Below are 17,208 nucleotides of genomic sequence, written 5' to 3' on the forward strand. Positions count from 1 at the left end.
CTATAGAGGGAGACGCACAGACAGCGAGTGGTGTACGGGCGGGGGCAGGTAGGAGTCACGACGGCGAAGTGGAACGGGCACCGACCAGTCGGGCGAACGTGGTGGCGAATGCGGCCGGGTCGGCGCCGGCCGAATCTGAGGCGGCGAAGACAATAGTACGGGAGGTCAAGGATACTGTAGAGGAAAGTACGCGTGTCACTACCAAAGGTGAGCCACTGGTTCGGGCGTTGCCCATACTGGAGACGGCGCATGGTGTCGATAAGTCGATGCGGCTGGAGAAGGCGCGCGAAGACCATCGACCTCGCCAACGCGACAAGGTGTGGGACTGTCGTATTGAAGCGGCGGAAATAGAGCCTACGCGGCCACTCACAAGGGCGGCCAAACGACGTCTGGAAGCGGCTCTAAGCATTATGAATGGGCGAAGCGATGGGCAGCAGTCCCAGGCAGCAAAACCCGCACAATCAGTCGGACAAGACAGGCAGCAGACGCAGCGCCGAGTACGGTTTCAACAGCCACTGGAGCAAGACGCGCTTGGACATACAATGCCCCGAGGTGCTGAGTGGCGTCGCGATGAGCAAAAGAAGAAGTCGGAAACTACGATACAGAGGCCACCGGCGATGACTGTAGTAGCCGAAAGTGAGTGGGGCGATGGTAGCCAGACGGCCGAAGCGGCGGTAGTAACGGCTCGGCGAAGAGAAACTGGAGGCACGTCGCGGTCTGAGGGCGGCGGCCGACAACGCAACGTGCCGGTGGCCAGACAGCTTGTGCCGGACGAGGAATCGGCGGTGGGCGGAGAGGAGCGGAGCTACCCGATACGAGGTGGAGAAGGCCTGCAGGACAGCCAGCGACCGCAGAACGTGACGCGGAACCCAGTAGACGATGACGTGCTCGATTCGCACGAGCAGCAGCGACAACTGCCGACGCTACAGCTGACAGATGACGCGGTGATACGGCGCAGCTGCGGCGTGGACTGGTGCAGCGCATGGTTAAGGCACGTTCGTACAGAAAGATGGCGGTATAGGTGCGGCATAACTTGGTGACGGTTGAGACGTCGCAAGGGCGACGAGTGGTGCTTCCACCTGAGCTGTGGCCGGTGGCATTCAAAGTGCATCACGATTCAGTGTGGGCCGGCCATTTACGACCGCCACACACGTACGAGAGGATATCCGCGCACTATTGGTGGCCGGATTTACAGCGGAAGGTGAAGCGTGGGGTGCGTGGCTGCCAGGAGTGTGGCAGTCGAAAAGCTAAACCGCGTGATGTGGTGCCACCCTTTCGGAGTATTAGAGGAGGTGCAGTCTGAGATAGGTGGGCTTTAGATGTGGCTGGCCACCTGCCGGTGGCCGACGGTGGGAAGAGATACGTTATCGCGTCTGTCGTGTACGTGACCCGTTATGCGGTGGCAAAAGCGGTCGATCGGCACACGGTGAAGAATGTAACCAGGTTCCTAATGAAGGAGATTGTGCTTAAATTTGGTGTATTTCGGGAATTATCGACGGATGGTGCGCCGGAGTTGACGGGGATTGCGATCGAGAGGCTGGTTGCAATGCCGCAAGCTGAGCAGATCAATCCGGTGTTGTATAGGCCTCAGATGATTGGCTTGGTGGAACGCTTCCATCGTACATGGAAGGATTGTGTGGCCACGTACATGCAAGCGGACGCCCAAAATGACAGGGCTACGTGGGTGCCCTTCGCATTCTGCGCCTACAATTCCGGCAGGCATTTGACGGTGGCGCTTTCACCAAATGAGTTAATGATGGGCAGGCGGTTAGGGAGGTTAAACGAGTTGTTAAGTGTGAACGGCGTCACGGAGATGGGAGAGTTGTCTGTCTATCATAAGCAGTGAGTTATGGCGATGCGCAAGGGTTACGAGGCAGCGGAGAGTGCGCGGGAGCGTGAGCAGCGCCGCCAGGCCTCCTACTACAGCCGAAAAGTGAAGAAACGGCGTGAATTTAAGCCAGGCGATCGGGTGTGGGTGTACCGACCGCTTCAGGACCAAAAGCAAGTAAATTTGCCCACCAATATATGGGGCCGATGAAGATTATTGAACCTGCAGGGTTTGAGATCTTCTTGGTCAAACGAGAGGATCAGAACGGGGCACCCGAGCGATTTATAGCTCACGTGGCCTTCCTGATCACCTACTATTATTCGGTGGACTTGCTGAAACGTGGCGGCAGACATCGCGGTACAGCTGGCGTATGAAAATTTGGGCGAGTCAGGTGAAGATGTCCAGTCAGCAAGCGCGACTGCTGGATCAGCGAAGGCGCCTGTGCAAACAGCAGTGGGAGGAAGAGTGGACAAACACGAGGAAAGGACGATGGACCGTGACGAAGCATTGCGAGTCACGTGTGGCGCAATGGTGAAGGTCCGAAGAAGATGACGTCGAAACAAGGCCGGATGTTATATTTTCGAGTACGGGTTGCGACCAATACAGCGAAAGAAATGTGCCACAGGAGCCCCTGAGAGCGTGTGGGTCTCCGGAGCGGTGTACGCCGAATTGTACGCGGCCGATAGAGTCGTGGAAGACTCTGTGGCGGAAAAAGGCGTGTAAAGGATTGAGCAGTCGAGTGGACCACATGGCTGGAAAGTCAGGTGATGAGTGGCAGTACACGTGGAATGCGAACGACGGGTTTTGCATGGATGATGAGAGGGAGGTGGACGATGTGTGAGCGTGCCGGCTGGCGGCCATGGTCGTGAAGCCAGCCGGGAACGATGGGTGCCTCGCAGCCTCCCCAATCAGCACACGGAGCTCATCAGGCGTCGAAGTACCACCATGTCCGCCGTATTTCACTGCACCCCGGTTTACTCAAACTCATACAGGTCCGGTAGACTGTCTAACAACATAGGCTTCATATTTATGTTCTTGACTTCATATCCGTAGCTCGCTAAGTCGGCTTTCAGATTGAACATCTTGTTTACGTGGGCCTGTACAGCATCTACGGCTAGAGCTGTCGACGTCGCGACCCTTGGCACTGATTCGACGTCGACGACGCCGGACGTCTGATCTTTTGCACTCGATGTCGCGTTGCACCACGCCGACACTCATACGATTCTCGTAGTGTGATTGGTCGAAACTATGTGAGAGAGCCCAGTCATAACCTGCCATTTTTCAGCTTGCCAACTGCCATATTTACATGCGCATGACACCCACTTCTAAGAAGATCCTCATGGATCTTGGCAAGCCACGAAGGTTTACTCCGCGCCCAGCGCATCGTTCATTTTAGACCCATTCAGCGCCAATTCAGTACAGCCAGACTGATTTGGCGCCAAACTTGTGCACCTGTTCCGACCAAATGACAGGAAGCACTCGTGTGCACGAAACCAACGCGGAGCAGTAATTGATGTCTGGGCACTGCCGATATTGCCAATCCCTGCTTGCTGCTGTGCGACCTGCGCATCGGACGGCTTGTATCAATAGATGAATTGGGCTTCAAACGGCCATGGAGCATGAGCAACAACGCCACATTTGGTGAGGTTGCTCTCCACAAACAGCAGCACAAGAGTGACCCAAAGGTGGGTGTCGAAGGGGTGTATTTTTTACGTCGTTTGCATTTCTGGATGTCGAGGTGTAAATCTTCGAATACACCAGACGTCGACAGCTCTATCTACGGCTGAGCACTTCATGTTTGTTAACTCATCTGAGAGTCTCAATATCGTGCTTCGCGAATCGTAGCATTCTGCTTTTTCTCATAAATCTCACAAAGTGCAACCCACATCTCTGTCCCGGCCTCGTGCTTGTCCACCTGCTGGAGGCTATTGGATGGAATTGTTGTGCTATCATTCGCATGATCTTATACTGCTTCTTATCAGATGCAGCTTCTGACTCTTGACTAGTGAGTTCCGCTCGCCTTCAGCGATCTCCAGCAAGTCGTGTTCACGGAAGATCGCCCGCACAATCCATTTACAACACCGCCAGTCCTAGCCATACCAACCGTACGGGGGGTCGTTCTGATCGGGGTTTTCGGCATGGGGAGCCCAAGTACGGCTTGTACTGGAGGTGAAAGGCCTCTGGGATGCGGCCCAGGAACCAACGCCGAATGCGGCGGAAGGCAAGGCTGAGAAGGACGTTGCAGCGGCGGCGACTGCGTCGGCAACGCCGGGATCGTCAACTACAATGGATACAGTGCCTATTCCGCTGCACGATCGACTCATGAAGCAGAAGATGGCGATGTCCATAATACTGGCTGCACTGAGTGAAAAACTGGCTTCGGCGTGCTACTTGTTGACCCACCCGATGTCGATCATGCATCACTTGCGTATGACGTACAACGTCAAATGCAGTGCGAGCATTGGTGCGGCCAAGAGAGAGTACATGGGGCTCGATTTGAACGGGGATGAGTCGATACTGGAGCACATTCAGACCACGCGTCGTGTCCTGGAGGAGCTTCAATAGCTTCACTTAGAAGCTGGAGACGAAGAACCGCGACAAAACTTTATGCACAGTCTTGGCCCTGCACGGAAGAGGTTTGTCGGTGTCGCCTACTCTCGAGAATATGCTAACGCGCTGCCAGGCAGAAGCAATCCGTCGGGAGCAGCAAAAAGGACATCGCTCTTCAAGTGGTCCGCCTAGCAGCGGCATGGCAGCCGCCGCTTTTAATCCTGAGCAGAAGACCAACAAGTGAGGTGGCACCAAACAGCAGCAGACGGAGAAGAACATGTCGAATATCAAGTGTTTTAGCTGCAGTCGAATGGGACACTTCGCGAGAGACTGTACTAACGAACACGTGACGTTTGGAGCGGTAAAGAGAGAGGCTGTCAGCATGGCATTCTCAGTGGAGGACGATGCAGCTGACAACCGACGCGAGTGGATCGTAGACAGTGGTGCTACGAGCCACATGACGCGTCATATGGACAACCTGATAGGAGAGCGCGAGCTAGAGGAGCCACGTACACAAACGGTTGCATCTGGTAACAATTTGGTGGCAACCGCCATTGGGCAGGCGCCTTTGCTTCTTAACGGACATGAAGTATGTGTGCCGCAAGAAGTGTTATTCGTCCGCGGCTTGGCGCGTAATTTGGTTTTTGTGGCTGCTGCGTCGAAGAACGGGATGGAGGTCGTGTTCAAGGACGTAACGTGTGTGATTCGCTCGCGTAGCGGTGTCACATTGGAAGCATCACGTGCTAATCAGTCGATTAATGTAGTGGACGCAGTGAGCGAAACAATTCCTGGTACAGCTTTAATGACAAGCGAGGCACCGCACGTTGAAACGTGGCACCGTCGTCTGGGTCATTTAAACACTCAGAGTCTTCACAGCGCTCTGACAGATCTGAAGCTTACGTGGCTTGGGGCCGTGGAGCAGTCCTGCCCAGCCTGTGTGAGCGGAAGGCTCGCTCAGCGACCGTTCCCAGCTAAGAACAGACGCGTCTTGAAGAAGGAGCAGATGCTGTTGGCGATTGACTACGTAGGACCAATGCATGTGACGTCATGCGAAGGGTACACGGGCTTGATCAATATTGTTGTGGAACCATTTCATTTGGACATGGTGTATCCATTACGTGAGAAGAGCTTAAGTGCACAGCTGGAGGCAATCAAAGATTGTATCGCCAGGCTGAAGGCGTACGTATCGAGCTATCGATTGGCTTTCTTAAAGTCCGACAACGCCCTCGAATACGTTGGCAGCGACATAGCTACATTCTGTAAAGAGAAGGACATCCTGCAGGAATTCGGCACCCCTTGCAACCCACAAAAGAACGACAAGGTTGAACGCTGCAACCGGGTGATTGTTGAGATGGAGAGATCAATGATGTTGGGTCCCAACCTTCCTGTACACTATTGGGCCGATGCCGTGGTATGTGCTGCGTACATATGCAACCGCTGTCCGAGCAAGGTGCTCGACGGGAAGACCCCGATGAAAGCACTGCTGGGCTCACCACCAGACATCAGCAGCCTACGAGGTTCTGGGTGCAAAGTACAGGCGCTGATCCCAAAGGAACATCGTAAGAAACTGAATGCAAAGACCCGCAATGGTGTCTTCATTGGCTACGCTGCCGGTACTCGTATTTAGTGCATATTTCCGGGCAAGGACGAGGTGAAGTTGCTACAGCACGTACGGTGGTTTTCTATGGAAACCAATTCCTCCCTCCCGCTGATGACGATGAGATCAAGATCAGTACGGAGCTTGAACTTGAATTGGTTCAACACACTGAGCGTCAGCTGCAGCTTGTTCCTGCCGAAGAAGAAAAGCAAGACGATGTCATCATGACTCCGGCATTTTCCGACTGGGAGACACCCTTGAACCGACCTAAACGTTCCGGGCCAGTGGGAGTCCATCGTATAGAAGCCCGTCTGCAAGGCGACCCCAGGATTGAGAGGGCTAAACCACCGGCTCGACGTTCAACACGGATGTCCAAGCCAAGCCGACGGCGCCTGGACTACGAGGCGTCGCACCTCTCCTCTGCAAGATGGTGGAGGAGCGCTGCACTGACTTCAAGATTGAGCGTGTAAACGTTGCAGATGCGTTCATTTATGGCAAGATGGCTCCAAGTGGTGTTGGAGAATGGGCACTTTCGTTGGACCCAGTTTACCTCGATGAGGTGTGCCAAAGTGATAATCGGAGCGAGTGGGAGCATGCGATGGATCAAGAAATTCGAAGTCTCGTCAAAAGTGGCACGTTTGTGGAAGTCCCACTGCCTTCAGGACGCAAAGCCATCACTTCAAAATGGGTCTATAAGAGGAAGACAAATGCTGACGGTACTTTGGATAAGTACAAGGCTCGTGTAGTAGCAAAGGGCCACAGTCAGCGCTGTGGTGAGAACTTTACCGAGACATTTAGTCCGGTGGTGCGTCACAGCACGCTGCGAATTGTGCTCGTAGTTGTGATATCAAAGCGTATGAAGCGCCTGTAATTGGACGTCAAGACAGCGTTCTTAAACTCGGGACCTAATGGCTACGCCTAGCGCCTTCTTCGAGCTTTATATGGGCTAAAACAGGTATTCCGCGCCTGGTACGAGAACCTATCTTCGTTTCTGTTAAGTTTGTGTGTTTCGTCAAGGCAATGCTGACTTCTGCCTGTTTGTCAAGGGGTCCGATGCTGATTTGATGAATGTTGTTGTGTATGTGGACGACATACTGGCTTTCGCCATGAGAAACGAAGATTAGGAGCAAATATAGTCTGCCATGGAGAACGAGTACGAGGTGAACAACTTTGACGACATCACCTACTTTCTAGGGCTCGAATTGCAGTGGTCGCCTGCTGGAGATGGAGTTTGCATTGGTCAACACAAGTACATCTCAGCAATTCTCGAACGTTTTGGCATGAACAAAGCAAAGGCGGTGCTGACACTCATGGAGGAGCGCTACAGGGATCTGCTACTCCAGAGCTAAGAAGAGTGCTCATTTCGGCCACGACCTGTCGTTGGAGCTCTGCTTTATTTGGCTGTCATTAGCAGACCGGATGTGACTATGGCTGTACGTCTACTTGCTCAAGAAACGGATCGTCCGTCAATTGCAGTGAAGAAGAGCGTCGACCGTGTCTTCCGTTATCTGAACGGAACTCGTGATTTTGGCTTGATGTTTCAGAGTCACGGCGATCAAGGTCTCGTTGTGTACTATGATGCAGCGTTTTCCAGGGAAAGAGAGTCACGCTCATCGACCGGATACGCTATCTTCTACAACGGAAATCTGGCTGAGTGGGGATCCAAGAAACAGTCCATGGTAACGCTTTCGTCGACTGAAGCAGAATACATTGCTATGAGCAGCGGTGGGCAGGAGTGTATTGAACTTAACTCGGTGCTAGACGGCTTGGAATTTGCTGAGGAAGCGATTCTGGACATGGAGGATAACCAGGGTGCGCAACAAGTCAGTCACTCAGCGATCCCGTTACATCAGCACGAATACCCATTGGCTGCGCGAGAAGGTCTCAAGCAACGAAGTTCGCGTGCAATACTGCCCCACTTACGAGATGGTGGAGAATCACTTCACCAAACCGTTAGGCAGAGTCAAGTTCGAGTATTTCCGTAATACCTCGAGTTTCATCGAGTGGGAGTGTTGGGCATTTAGCAAACCGATGGTGATGACGAACACGCGACTATCGGAATGCGTGTGGCCTAGGAGAGGCGCACGTTGAAGTTTGTGGTGAGCGAAGATGAAGCTGGATACTACGGTACGTGTGTACCCTATTTACATGGGCGAGCTGCAGCCAAGAACTGCATCATCACTGTAGGAGCAGTACATTGTAGCCAATTGCAATCACGAGAACAAGGTTGGGCGCCATGGAGGCGAGCGGGAGCACGCCATGGCCTACATGTGTAAGAGCATCCAGTAGTTTGAATTTTCCGTATGTCCCATCATTAATCACTTTCCTACTTTCTTCCTGACCACCAAGTGAAGCCTCGACACCCTTTCCTTCGCGCATACTTCGCTGTCACTTCCTCTGCTGGGCATCTTACAATACGTAGACACGCCGCGGGTCATGGTATCACCAATGATGGTGCTCTGACAGTCGAGAGCGGCCTTGTTTTTACTGAAGTAAGGTGTCGTTCTATCCCGTCAGGTATGTCTCTCCTCCCGTCCACCTTCCGTCCACGGCCACCAACCCTAATTTCACACTGTGGACGTGGATCAAACGGACCATACGGCGTCCACTGCCATATGGATCCAAGTGAAATGATTGGGCCATGGAAGCATAATCCACCGTTATTTTTTTGGCTAATAAGTCTTCGCCGTTGAGTGAGGTGGCTCAAAGATCTGACAATGTAATCTTGTCGCGCGAAGAAAAATACTACATAGCTTTAATGTTGGTTCTTTGGAGACGCGGCGGGTGGCTAGGTCCGACGATATGCGCGTGAGCGGCTTGGATAAATAGTTTCTGGCAGGTTTCAATACAGTATCATCACATACAAGTTTATTAAATAGCAAAGTAATTTGTCTTATCTTGGTCAACCTACGTGCATAAGATTATTTGTGCAAAGAGAGGTTTTAGCTGAACACTCAAACAATTCAAAACGGTTATGACTGGGTACGAAATCACTGGATTGTCACGTCCTCTGGATTTATCCAGTACCGTATTTGAGATCTCCTACTTCAGACCCAATATTTTTGAAGTTGTATTGTTGCAAAATACACAAGATCTGTACATGTACCGACGCATCTCTATCACGTATTATTTAAACAAAACAATTTAGTTATCAAGTTATTCTTCGGGAACTACGAAGTTATCTGTCGTGACGCGTATCCACAGCATGGCGCACTACTCGTAGCAGCTCCCAATCAGGTTCCCTCCACAACCGAAAGCTTGTAGGCGTATGAAATGGCAACGCGCTTGAACTTCTTGGGAGGCTTGCCAGTGCCAGAAATACGGGTTCTCCCTTTCCGTTGGCCGTGAGGGGAGTGCGCGCCATTGCGAATTTCTGGGTGGATAGTTACAGTCTAGCACGTTTTTTGTACTCTGAATTAGGAGATCTAGACTTGTGCGCTGTTCCATTCTCGATATGTGATTGGTTGGAGGGCAGTCTGAATTAGGAGATCACTCTGAAGTAGGAGATCTCAAATACGGTACTGTTTTCTTTCCAGCAAAGCTGTCGTTTTTGGAAAAAGTGCTTTTCTTAGAAAAATCACTTTTTTAAAAAAAATTATGTATCGACTTTGCCAATCTTCCCCTCAGATCCGAATCATCCGACCCCCGCATCCAAAATGGCGATGGCAATTGGGATAAAAAGCATCACGGGCGATGCGCACTTCTTCGAGGAGAGCATGAACCTGGACCGCATCCGTAAGCTGCTGGACAACAAACTGGGTGTTGCCGGTCACAGCGAGAAGCTCGAGGCCATGAAAACTCTGCTCGCCAGCATCTCCAAGGGCGAAGACGTGTCTCCATTCTTCGCTGACGTGGTGAAGAACGTGATCGTGGCCAGTGTCGAAGTCAAGAAGCTCGTGTACATGTACCTGGTGCACTACGCAGACGCCAACGCGCAGTGTCGCGAGCTGGCGTTGCTCAGTATCAACAGCTTCCAAAAGGATCTGGCCGACCCGAATCAGCTCATTAGAGCGCTGGCGCTACGGGTAATGACCAGTATCCGCGTCCGCGACATCGTTCAGATCCAACTCATCGCTATCCGCAAATGCGCGGCCGACGACTCCGCTTATGTCCGAAAATGCGCCACAAATGCGATTAGTAAAGTGTTTGTGCTGGATCCGGAACAGAAGGACGTTCTGGCTGAGATCATTGGGGAATTACTCAATGATTCCAGTACAATGGTGCTGGGGAGTGCCGTACAGGCCCTTAACGAGGTCTGTCCGGACAGACTGGACCTGCTACATGGTCCTTTTCGGAAACTCTGCCATTTATTGGCAGATATCGACGAGTGGGGGCAAACTGTGACCCTCCATGTGTTGATACGGTACTGTCGAGAACAGTTCCAAGCCCCTGCTGTACAGGAGAAGAAGGAGATGTTCCCTAAAAGGAAAAGTAAGAAAGGTTTCTATTCGGATGAAGGCAGTGGCTCGGACGACGACGAGAAGCAGAAACTGATGAAGAACCGGTCGCCGTTTCTATTGGGAGGAAATTCCATGCCCTCTGTTGGCTCCGTGTTCCGTAGTGACGCGCTGGCTAGCGGTATTGGAGGAGGAGAAGAGCTGGATGAAGACCATCGACTGCTGCTACGCTCGTCCATCCCGTTGCTTAAGTCGAGGAACAGCGCGGTGGTGCTGGCTGTGGCTACACTGCATTACTATTGTGGCACACATAGTATGGCTACATCCACGTTGATTGTGAAGTCGCTTGTAAAGATCATGCGGAACCAGCGTGAGATCCAGTACGTTGTGCTGTCCGTCATCTCGTCTATGGGCACGTCTCGTCCGGACATGTTCCGGCCCTTTCTGCAAGAGTTTTTTGTACGTGCGACGGATCCTGCGTACGCACGGAAACTCAAGCTGGAGATCTTGACGTCTTTGGTCACGAACGACAATGTGAGTATCATTTTACGCGAGTTCCAGGCCTATGTGCGTCACGTGGACAAGTCTTTCGTCACGATGACGGTGCGTGCTCTGGGGCGTGTAGCTGACGCGATGCCGTCAGTAGCGGAGCGCTGCTTGAGCGGCTTGATGCGTCTGGTTCGCAGCTCGAACGACCAGGTCGTGGCGGAGAGTGTGGTGGTGATCCGTCAGCTACTGCAGCAGCAAGCTATCAGGAAGGACCGTCTTCTGGTCGTGCGCTCTTTGGCTGCAATGATGGTGACTGGCCGTGTGACGAGTCCATCTGCGCGTGCTTCGATCGTGTGGATGCTGGGAGACTTCAACGATGATGGCAACGGCACGACGTGTGCGGCTGAGTCACTTCGACTGCTGGTTAAGGAATTCTCGGACGAATCGACTGAAGTCCGGCTTCAGCTGCTGAATTTGTCAGTCAAACTGGGTCTACGAGAGCCTCAGAAGCGCACCATCCAGCTGCTGCTTCAGTACGTGATGGAGCTGTGCAAGTTCGACATCGACTACGACGTCCGTGACCGTGCGCGGTTGGTCCGTGCTGCGCTCTCTGGAGACGCGAGTGTCGTGAACCCGCACAAGTTGTTTGCGAGCCAGAAACCAGCCCCGCTGATTGGCTACGACGACGAGAGCAAGACGCGCTTCACGCTCGGATCCATGTCGAATGTGGTGCGGCACAGTGTCCCTGGGTATCTGACGTTGCCCTCGTGGCGATCGGCCAAGCCAGATCGATCTCTACGTGATGAAGCTGTGGTTGTGGGCACGACCCGCAGCAATTCGTCGCGTCCTGGCGCCACGAAGCCGACGAAGAAGAAGGAGAGTGGCTCGAAGGGCTTTTACAGCGACGAGAGTTCCGGATCCGAGTCCGAATCGCAGTCGGAATCCGAATCGGAATCTGAAAGTGGATCCGACGATGACTCGGAAAGCGGTAGCGACGCGAGTGGCTCCGACTCGGCTTCGGAATCCGACAGCGACGTCTCGTCTTCGGAAAGCGAGTCCGAGGCCTCTTCCGAGGAGGAAGAGCGTTCACGTCGACGTCACAAGAACAAGACAAAGTCCCCGTCACAGTCGAAGAAGACGAAGCCAGTCAATGCATTCGACTCGCTGGATCTCGTGGGTTCTCCCGGTATGGCTCCAGCCAGCACGCCTTCCATGCAGCCATTCCCTCCCACGGCTGCGTCCACTGGCGCATCTGCTAGCAATCTGCTGGGCGATCTCATGAGTCTCAGCGTGTCTTCGTCGACGACGCCACCTCCGCGTCACGAGCTGCTGTCGTCGCTGGCTGGGAACGGACTGGACGTCCACTACGCGTTCCTCCGTCAGCCGTCCACGCACTCACCTGGCCTGAATGTGGTCCAGTTGTGGCTGGCGAACAACTCGAACGAGCCCATTGCACGCGTCCAAGTGGTCGGGAAGAACCCGCAGCAGGTGGTGTCGTTCCCAGAGCTGCCGGTCTTGTTCCCTGGCGGCTCGACGTCCACGGCGCAGCTCCACGTGGATTTCCAGGGACGTGTGGACAACATCCCGCTGGAGATCAGCACGAGTGCAGACACGTACGACGTGGATCTGTCTCCGCTTGTTGGCGAGCTGCTCGTGCCGCAGCAGATGAACCTGGCAGACTTTGAGCGTCGCATCTCGATGACGGACGCGACGTCACTCCACACGAGTGAGCTGACGCTGTCTGCTCCAGTGCAGATGAACGCGGTGGTGCAGGCTGTCCAGAAGCAGTGCAACGTCGCTCAGATCTACGAGATCAACAACATGAATGGGGTCGTGGGGAAATGCAAGTTCGCGGGTCGGTTCCGTAGCGGCGACGCCAGTGCGGAACAGGTTCTGATCGGCTTGGAAGTGCAGCTCCAGAGCGGCAAAGGACGTCTCCTCATCGTCATGCGGGACTCGGTACTGGCCCACCGACTTGGTGCGAGCATCAAACAGTCTCTACCACTTCAAGTGGAGTAGAAAAAGCAGTGAGAAGTCGTGGTAGGACGACAATGTAGACTGTCAGAGGAGACATGGACATGTACATGGGATGAAGACAACTCGGTGCGTGTTTTGTCATGATTGTTGGAGTTTTGTAGCGAAAGGTTTCAGTCCAAAACAGCATCGCCGCAGTCGTGCCGAAGAGTGCAAAGGTCAATTGTGTTCCTTTCGATATTCTCATCTGACTGGAACGTTGTTTGTATCCTCCAGCTAGATACACGGGGTAAGCACGAGATCGGGGTATTGGCATACAAGGAGCTAGAAACTCTAAATGTAATACAAGATCATGTCCTCGTCAGCTTAATTTATTCTTCTGCTGATGAGGGGATGAACTATGTGGGGACGAACTTTGTATGTAAAATTAAAGTTTGTAGGAACAGACTGAGTTTGTGTTTGTCGTTGCAGGAGCTGCCAAAGCAAGTTTTGGCACACGATACTCTATCAAAGTGCGCTCGAAAATCATCCCCACCCCGCCAATTGCTCGAAACCCCGAATACAATTTCAGATCATGTCTTCCTCAACTACATTTGTTTTTATTAACCCCTTCCTTACCGACGTCGTAAGATACGCCATAGAGGAATTCCTATGTCGTATTATACGACGTAGAGCACACGACAATAGGAAATGGCTCAGGCAATACTTTATCCAAGTCATTATAAATTAATAAGATCCGAAAGGTCAAAACGAGAAAAGTTAGATACAGGTCAGAATAGGGTGCGGAAAGGAGAGGCAAAGATAACGGGAATGCGATACGCGGATACAGAGGGAATGGCCAGCAATGCCAGTCATTACAGAATTTGCCGGATGGCCCGCATCCGCTCCAGCTCCCGAGTTAAACCCGCTGCTGTTGCTGCAGCGGCCCGTGACATAGATTTCAGACATCTCTGGCGGCAATTGCGAGGTGTAGGATGGACAGCCAAGCGTCCTCGTGGTATTCAGCGTAAGTGGAGCTACGTAAGGCCTGACGGCGCGGAAACGTTTGTCGGTGAGGATGCAGTAGTACTGTTTGCTATTAAGTCTGGATTGATCCAAGACATTGAAGGCAGCGAGAACGCAGACGGAGATAGCGGGAATGAAACAGCCGAGGCCACAGTGACCGAAGGAGTCCAAGTAGGTGTTGAGGATGCTGTGGCTGACGACGTCCGTCCGTCTCAAATCGGCACTACCGCTCAGCTATCCGAAAACAGCTTGTATGAGTTTTTTGGAGCATCCAGCGACTCGGGTGTGGAACTTTCGCAGGCGGCGGTGGCTTGGGCGTTTAACCTATTGCTAAGTAGCGTACCGTCGGCGGAGCCAGATCGAAAAGCAGCCACCAACCTGCAACTACTGTCAGAAGCGTCTGGAGCCGAAAGCGATGCTACCCCAGCGGCGACGCCAGCTGCACCAACGGACCGCAGAGAAACATCGTCAAGAGCGACGTGAATTTTGTTCCAGACGACGAGGATTTGGATGCTTATGAGAGCTTCAGCTCTGAGGATAGTGCCGCAGAAGACTTTGACGATGGAAGTGATGATGTTGGCCGCCCCGCGGCTACATGGATTTGGTATCGGACAACGATGCAGTGGAGATGGACGAAGCTTATGTTACGTCGCTTCAAATTGGTGCAGAGACGCTGAGCAAGAGCGCGATTCAGCAGCGAGCTGGGGCCTTACGTGGGATGCAGTGGACACCAGCAACGTCGTCGTTCGAGGAAAACGTTCCCGCGTATCCTGGGCTCAACATGGAAGATGTCAGCCGACGCAAGAGCTGCAACGCATTTGCTACTCGCCGCTACTTACCTTTTTCTACTTCATGCTCAAGTCACTATGGATAATGATCGGAGCGGAAACCAATAGATACAGTCTACAAGAAGTGGACCATCGAGCACGGCGCATACTATCTAGGCAAGCCGACCGCCCGCACGAGAATCGCGAGACCATTGTCCAGATCCGCCGCCGTTTGAGAGCGTCTCCTGCCTACCAGACGCACGAGATCCTGCATGTGATTGGGCTTCTCGTTGCCCGTATGCTGTGTCCACAGAAGTGCCGTTTCTCAGCTCACTGGTCGATGTCAGTCGATGGCGCTGCTCTCGCCGGAACGTTTGGTCAATTCATGGGTCGTAACCGATGTACGGATATTCTACGTGATCTCCATTTCGTTGACAACGAAGCGGAGCGGACGCGCGACAAGCTCTGGAAATTGCGTCCCATTGTCGACAGCGGTTTTTGGCTGGCTGGTCGCTACCGGGCGTTTTTTCTTTTGATGAAGGCATCCTGCCCTCTACGTCAAAGCGGAACATCACTCGTATATTATGCAAGATAAGCCTCATAGATACGGATCGAAAATGTTCATGTTGTGTGACTCCAGGACAGCTTATTGCCACATGTAATGTGTATGTCGTAAGTTTCTACTTACAAACTAATATCTAACTTCTTATGTCGTAACTATCTAGATTCGAGATGTACGCTGGCAAACGTAATGTTGAAGAAAATGGTGATAGCTCATTCGACAACAAGACAGGTGCTGCTGCTGTCGTGCGTAACCTGAAGATAGATCTGAATGAGAGCTCACGTCACCAATGGCATCTTGTCGTAATTGTCAGATTCTATCCGTCAATTTTACTTGCTGTGGAGCTGCTAGGAATGGGAGTCTACGTGATTGGCACCATTATGACGGACCGGCTTGGATACCCGAAAGAAGTGAGAGCGACCCGGAAGACACGACCAGCAGCAATCCCCCGCGGCACTTTCACGTTTGCCCGTTCTGTTGATGTGCCGCATATGATTGCTTCTCACTGGTGGGACCGAAAGCCGGTGCATTATCTGTGCACCGGCTCGGCCTTGGCTGCTTCTACTATCAACCGGATGATCAAGCAGGTCGGCTCGGTCACCGTTCCATGCCCAGCTGCAGTCAACGACTATCAACGCTGGATGGGCGGAGTTGACGTGCATGATCAACTCCGCCTCCAGTCGTTCTCACGCCAGACCTCTACCCGGTTTTCCAAGTACTATAAAAGCTTGTTCTTGGGGTTCGTCGACTTGGCGCTGGTGAACGCATACATATCGCATAAGGAGACGGCTCGGCTTGCCGGTACAACAGCGATGACTCGGGGCGAGTGGTTTTGCGTCCTGCAAACCAACTTTTGCAGCTCAAAGTGGAAGACTTTGCTGGTGTAGTGGTTACGCCGCCGCCAAGCAGTCAGAAGTGTAGGCGTGCACCCGCTCGGTTGACGCACGAGCTGGAGCAGTCGGAGGACTGGGTGACGGTAAGTGGAGCTCAAAAGAGACGTCAGAGGTCTTGTAAGGTGTGTGCACTCCTGAGGGCCAACCCGAAGAAAAATTCTTTCGCGACAACTTACTTCTGTGAGCGCTGCTCGGTCGACAACGCCAAGTGCTGGCTGTGTAACAAGCTGCGGCATACTTACAAGGGTGAAGCGAAGACGTGCTTCGCTATTTGGCATGATGACTTTGACCGTGGTCAAAGTATTCCTGTGGCGCTGGGCAAGAAGGTCGTCCTGCGCCGCCCTGGTAAGACGGCGGGTGAACGGAAGAAGACGCGACGATAATTGAAGCTCCGCGGCGACGATGCTGATGACAAAGGAACGGGAAACGTAGCTGGCAGTGACGAGGATTAGTACTGCCTGGGCCACAGGCTTTGGAGCCAGCACGATGAGCTGACATGCAAGCGATGTTGAGTGTTAGGTGCTAATGTACTTTTTCTCAATTTATGTCTTTTTTGCTTCCTGTTTTAACATGTGTTTCGATTGGTTGTGCCACTCTTTTGGTCGCTTCTGCTGTCAACAGGGGTAACTTACGACATCTAGGAGAGGAAGGCCGCCATCTACGTAGTATAATTGACGACATCTCTAACAAAACCTGTTGAAATCTTATGCAGTTTCCCGCAGGCGGTTATGTACGCCATACAAATATACGGTGAAACTCTTCGTCGTATTATACGACGTAAAAGTACCGTGATTAACGTGTTCGGAGGCCTGAATTCCGGTATGGAAGAGGTTAACGAAGCGCTGTTGGCCAAGGGATAAGCTATGTTTATACAGCTCAGTTGTATTTAAAAAAAATGCAGGCTTCATTTTTCACAACATGATTACCTATTTCAGTTTTAGGAATTCTGGGATCGTCCTAGTCCAACAGAAAATGGATAGACGAAAATAAGGTCTCTCACACACGCGTGATGGGTAACGTACTTTTTTGCGTGCAACAGAGAATGGGCTTTCAAATAAATGACGAAGTGGCAGTAAATTACGCGGTAAGTGCTCGGTAAGTGCGTAAGTTTGATGTCGTTTATAGTGTACATGTCGCCTTTTATAG

At 52.5% G+C, this 17,208-nt stretch overlaps 2 protein-coding genes across 2 annotated transcripts; both read left to right on the plus strand.

Moving 5' to 3' along the window:
• Positions 1-3,447: 3,447 nt before the first annotated feature.
• Positions 3,448-4,393, plus strand: PITG_15754 (uncharacterized protein; the record flags this gene model as incomplete). Its single annotated transcript, XM_002897971.1, has 2 exons — positions 3,448-3,469; positions 3,975-4,393. The coding sequence occupies 2 exons, from the start codon at positions 3,448-3,450 to the stop codon at positions 4,391-4,393; spliced, it is 441 nt and encodes a 146-aa protein (XP_002898017.1).
• A 5,233-nt stretch (positions 4,394-9,626) lies between these two features.
• Positions 9,627-12,880, plus strand: PITG_15755 (AP-3 complex subunit beta, putative; the record flags this gene model as incomplete). The annotated part of the gene is made up of 1 exon (XM_002897972.1): positions 9,627-12,880. One exon carries the CDS (start codon positions 9,638-9,640, stop codon positions 12,878-12,880), a length of 3,243 nt encoding a protein of 1,080 aa, XP_002898018.1.
• Between the last annotated feature and the right edge of the window lie 4,328 nt (positions 12,881-17,208).

The sequence above is a fragment of the Phytophthora infestans genome, genomic scaffold (assembly GCF_000142945.1).
Source record: "Phytophthora infestans T30-4 supercont1.40 genomic scaffold, whole genome shotgun sequence".
NCBI classification, from domain to species: domain Eukaryota; phylum Oomycota; class Peronosporomycetes; order Peronosporales; family Peronosporaceae; genus Phytophthora; species Phytophthora infestans.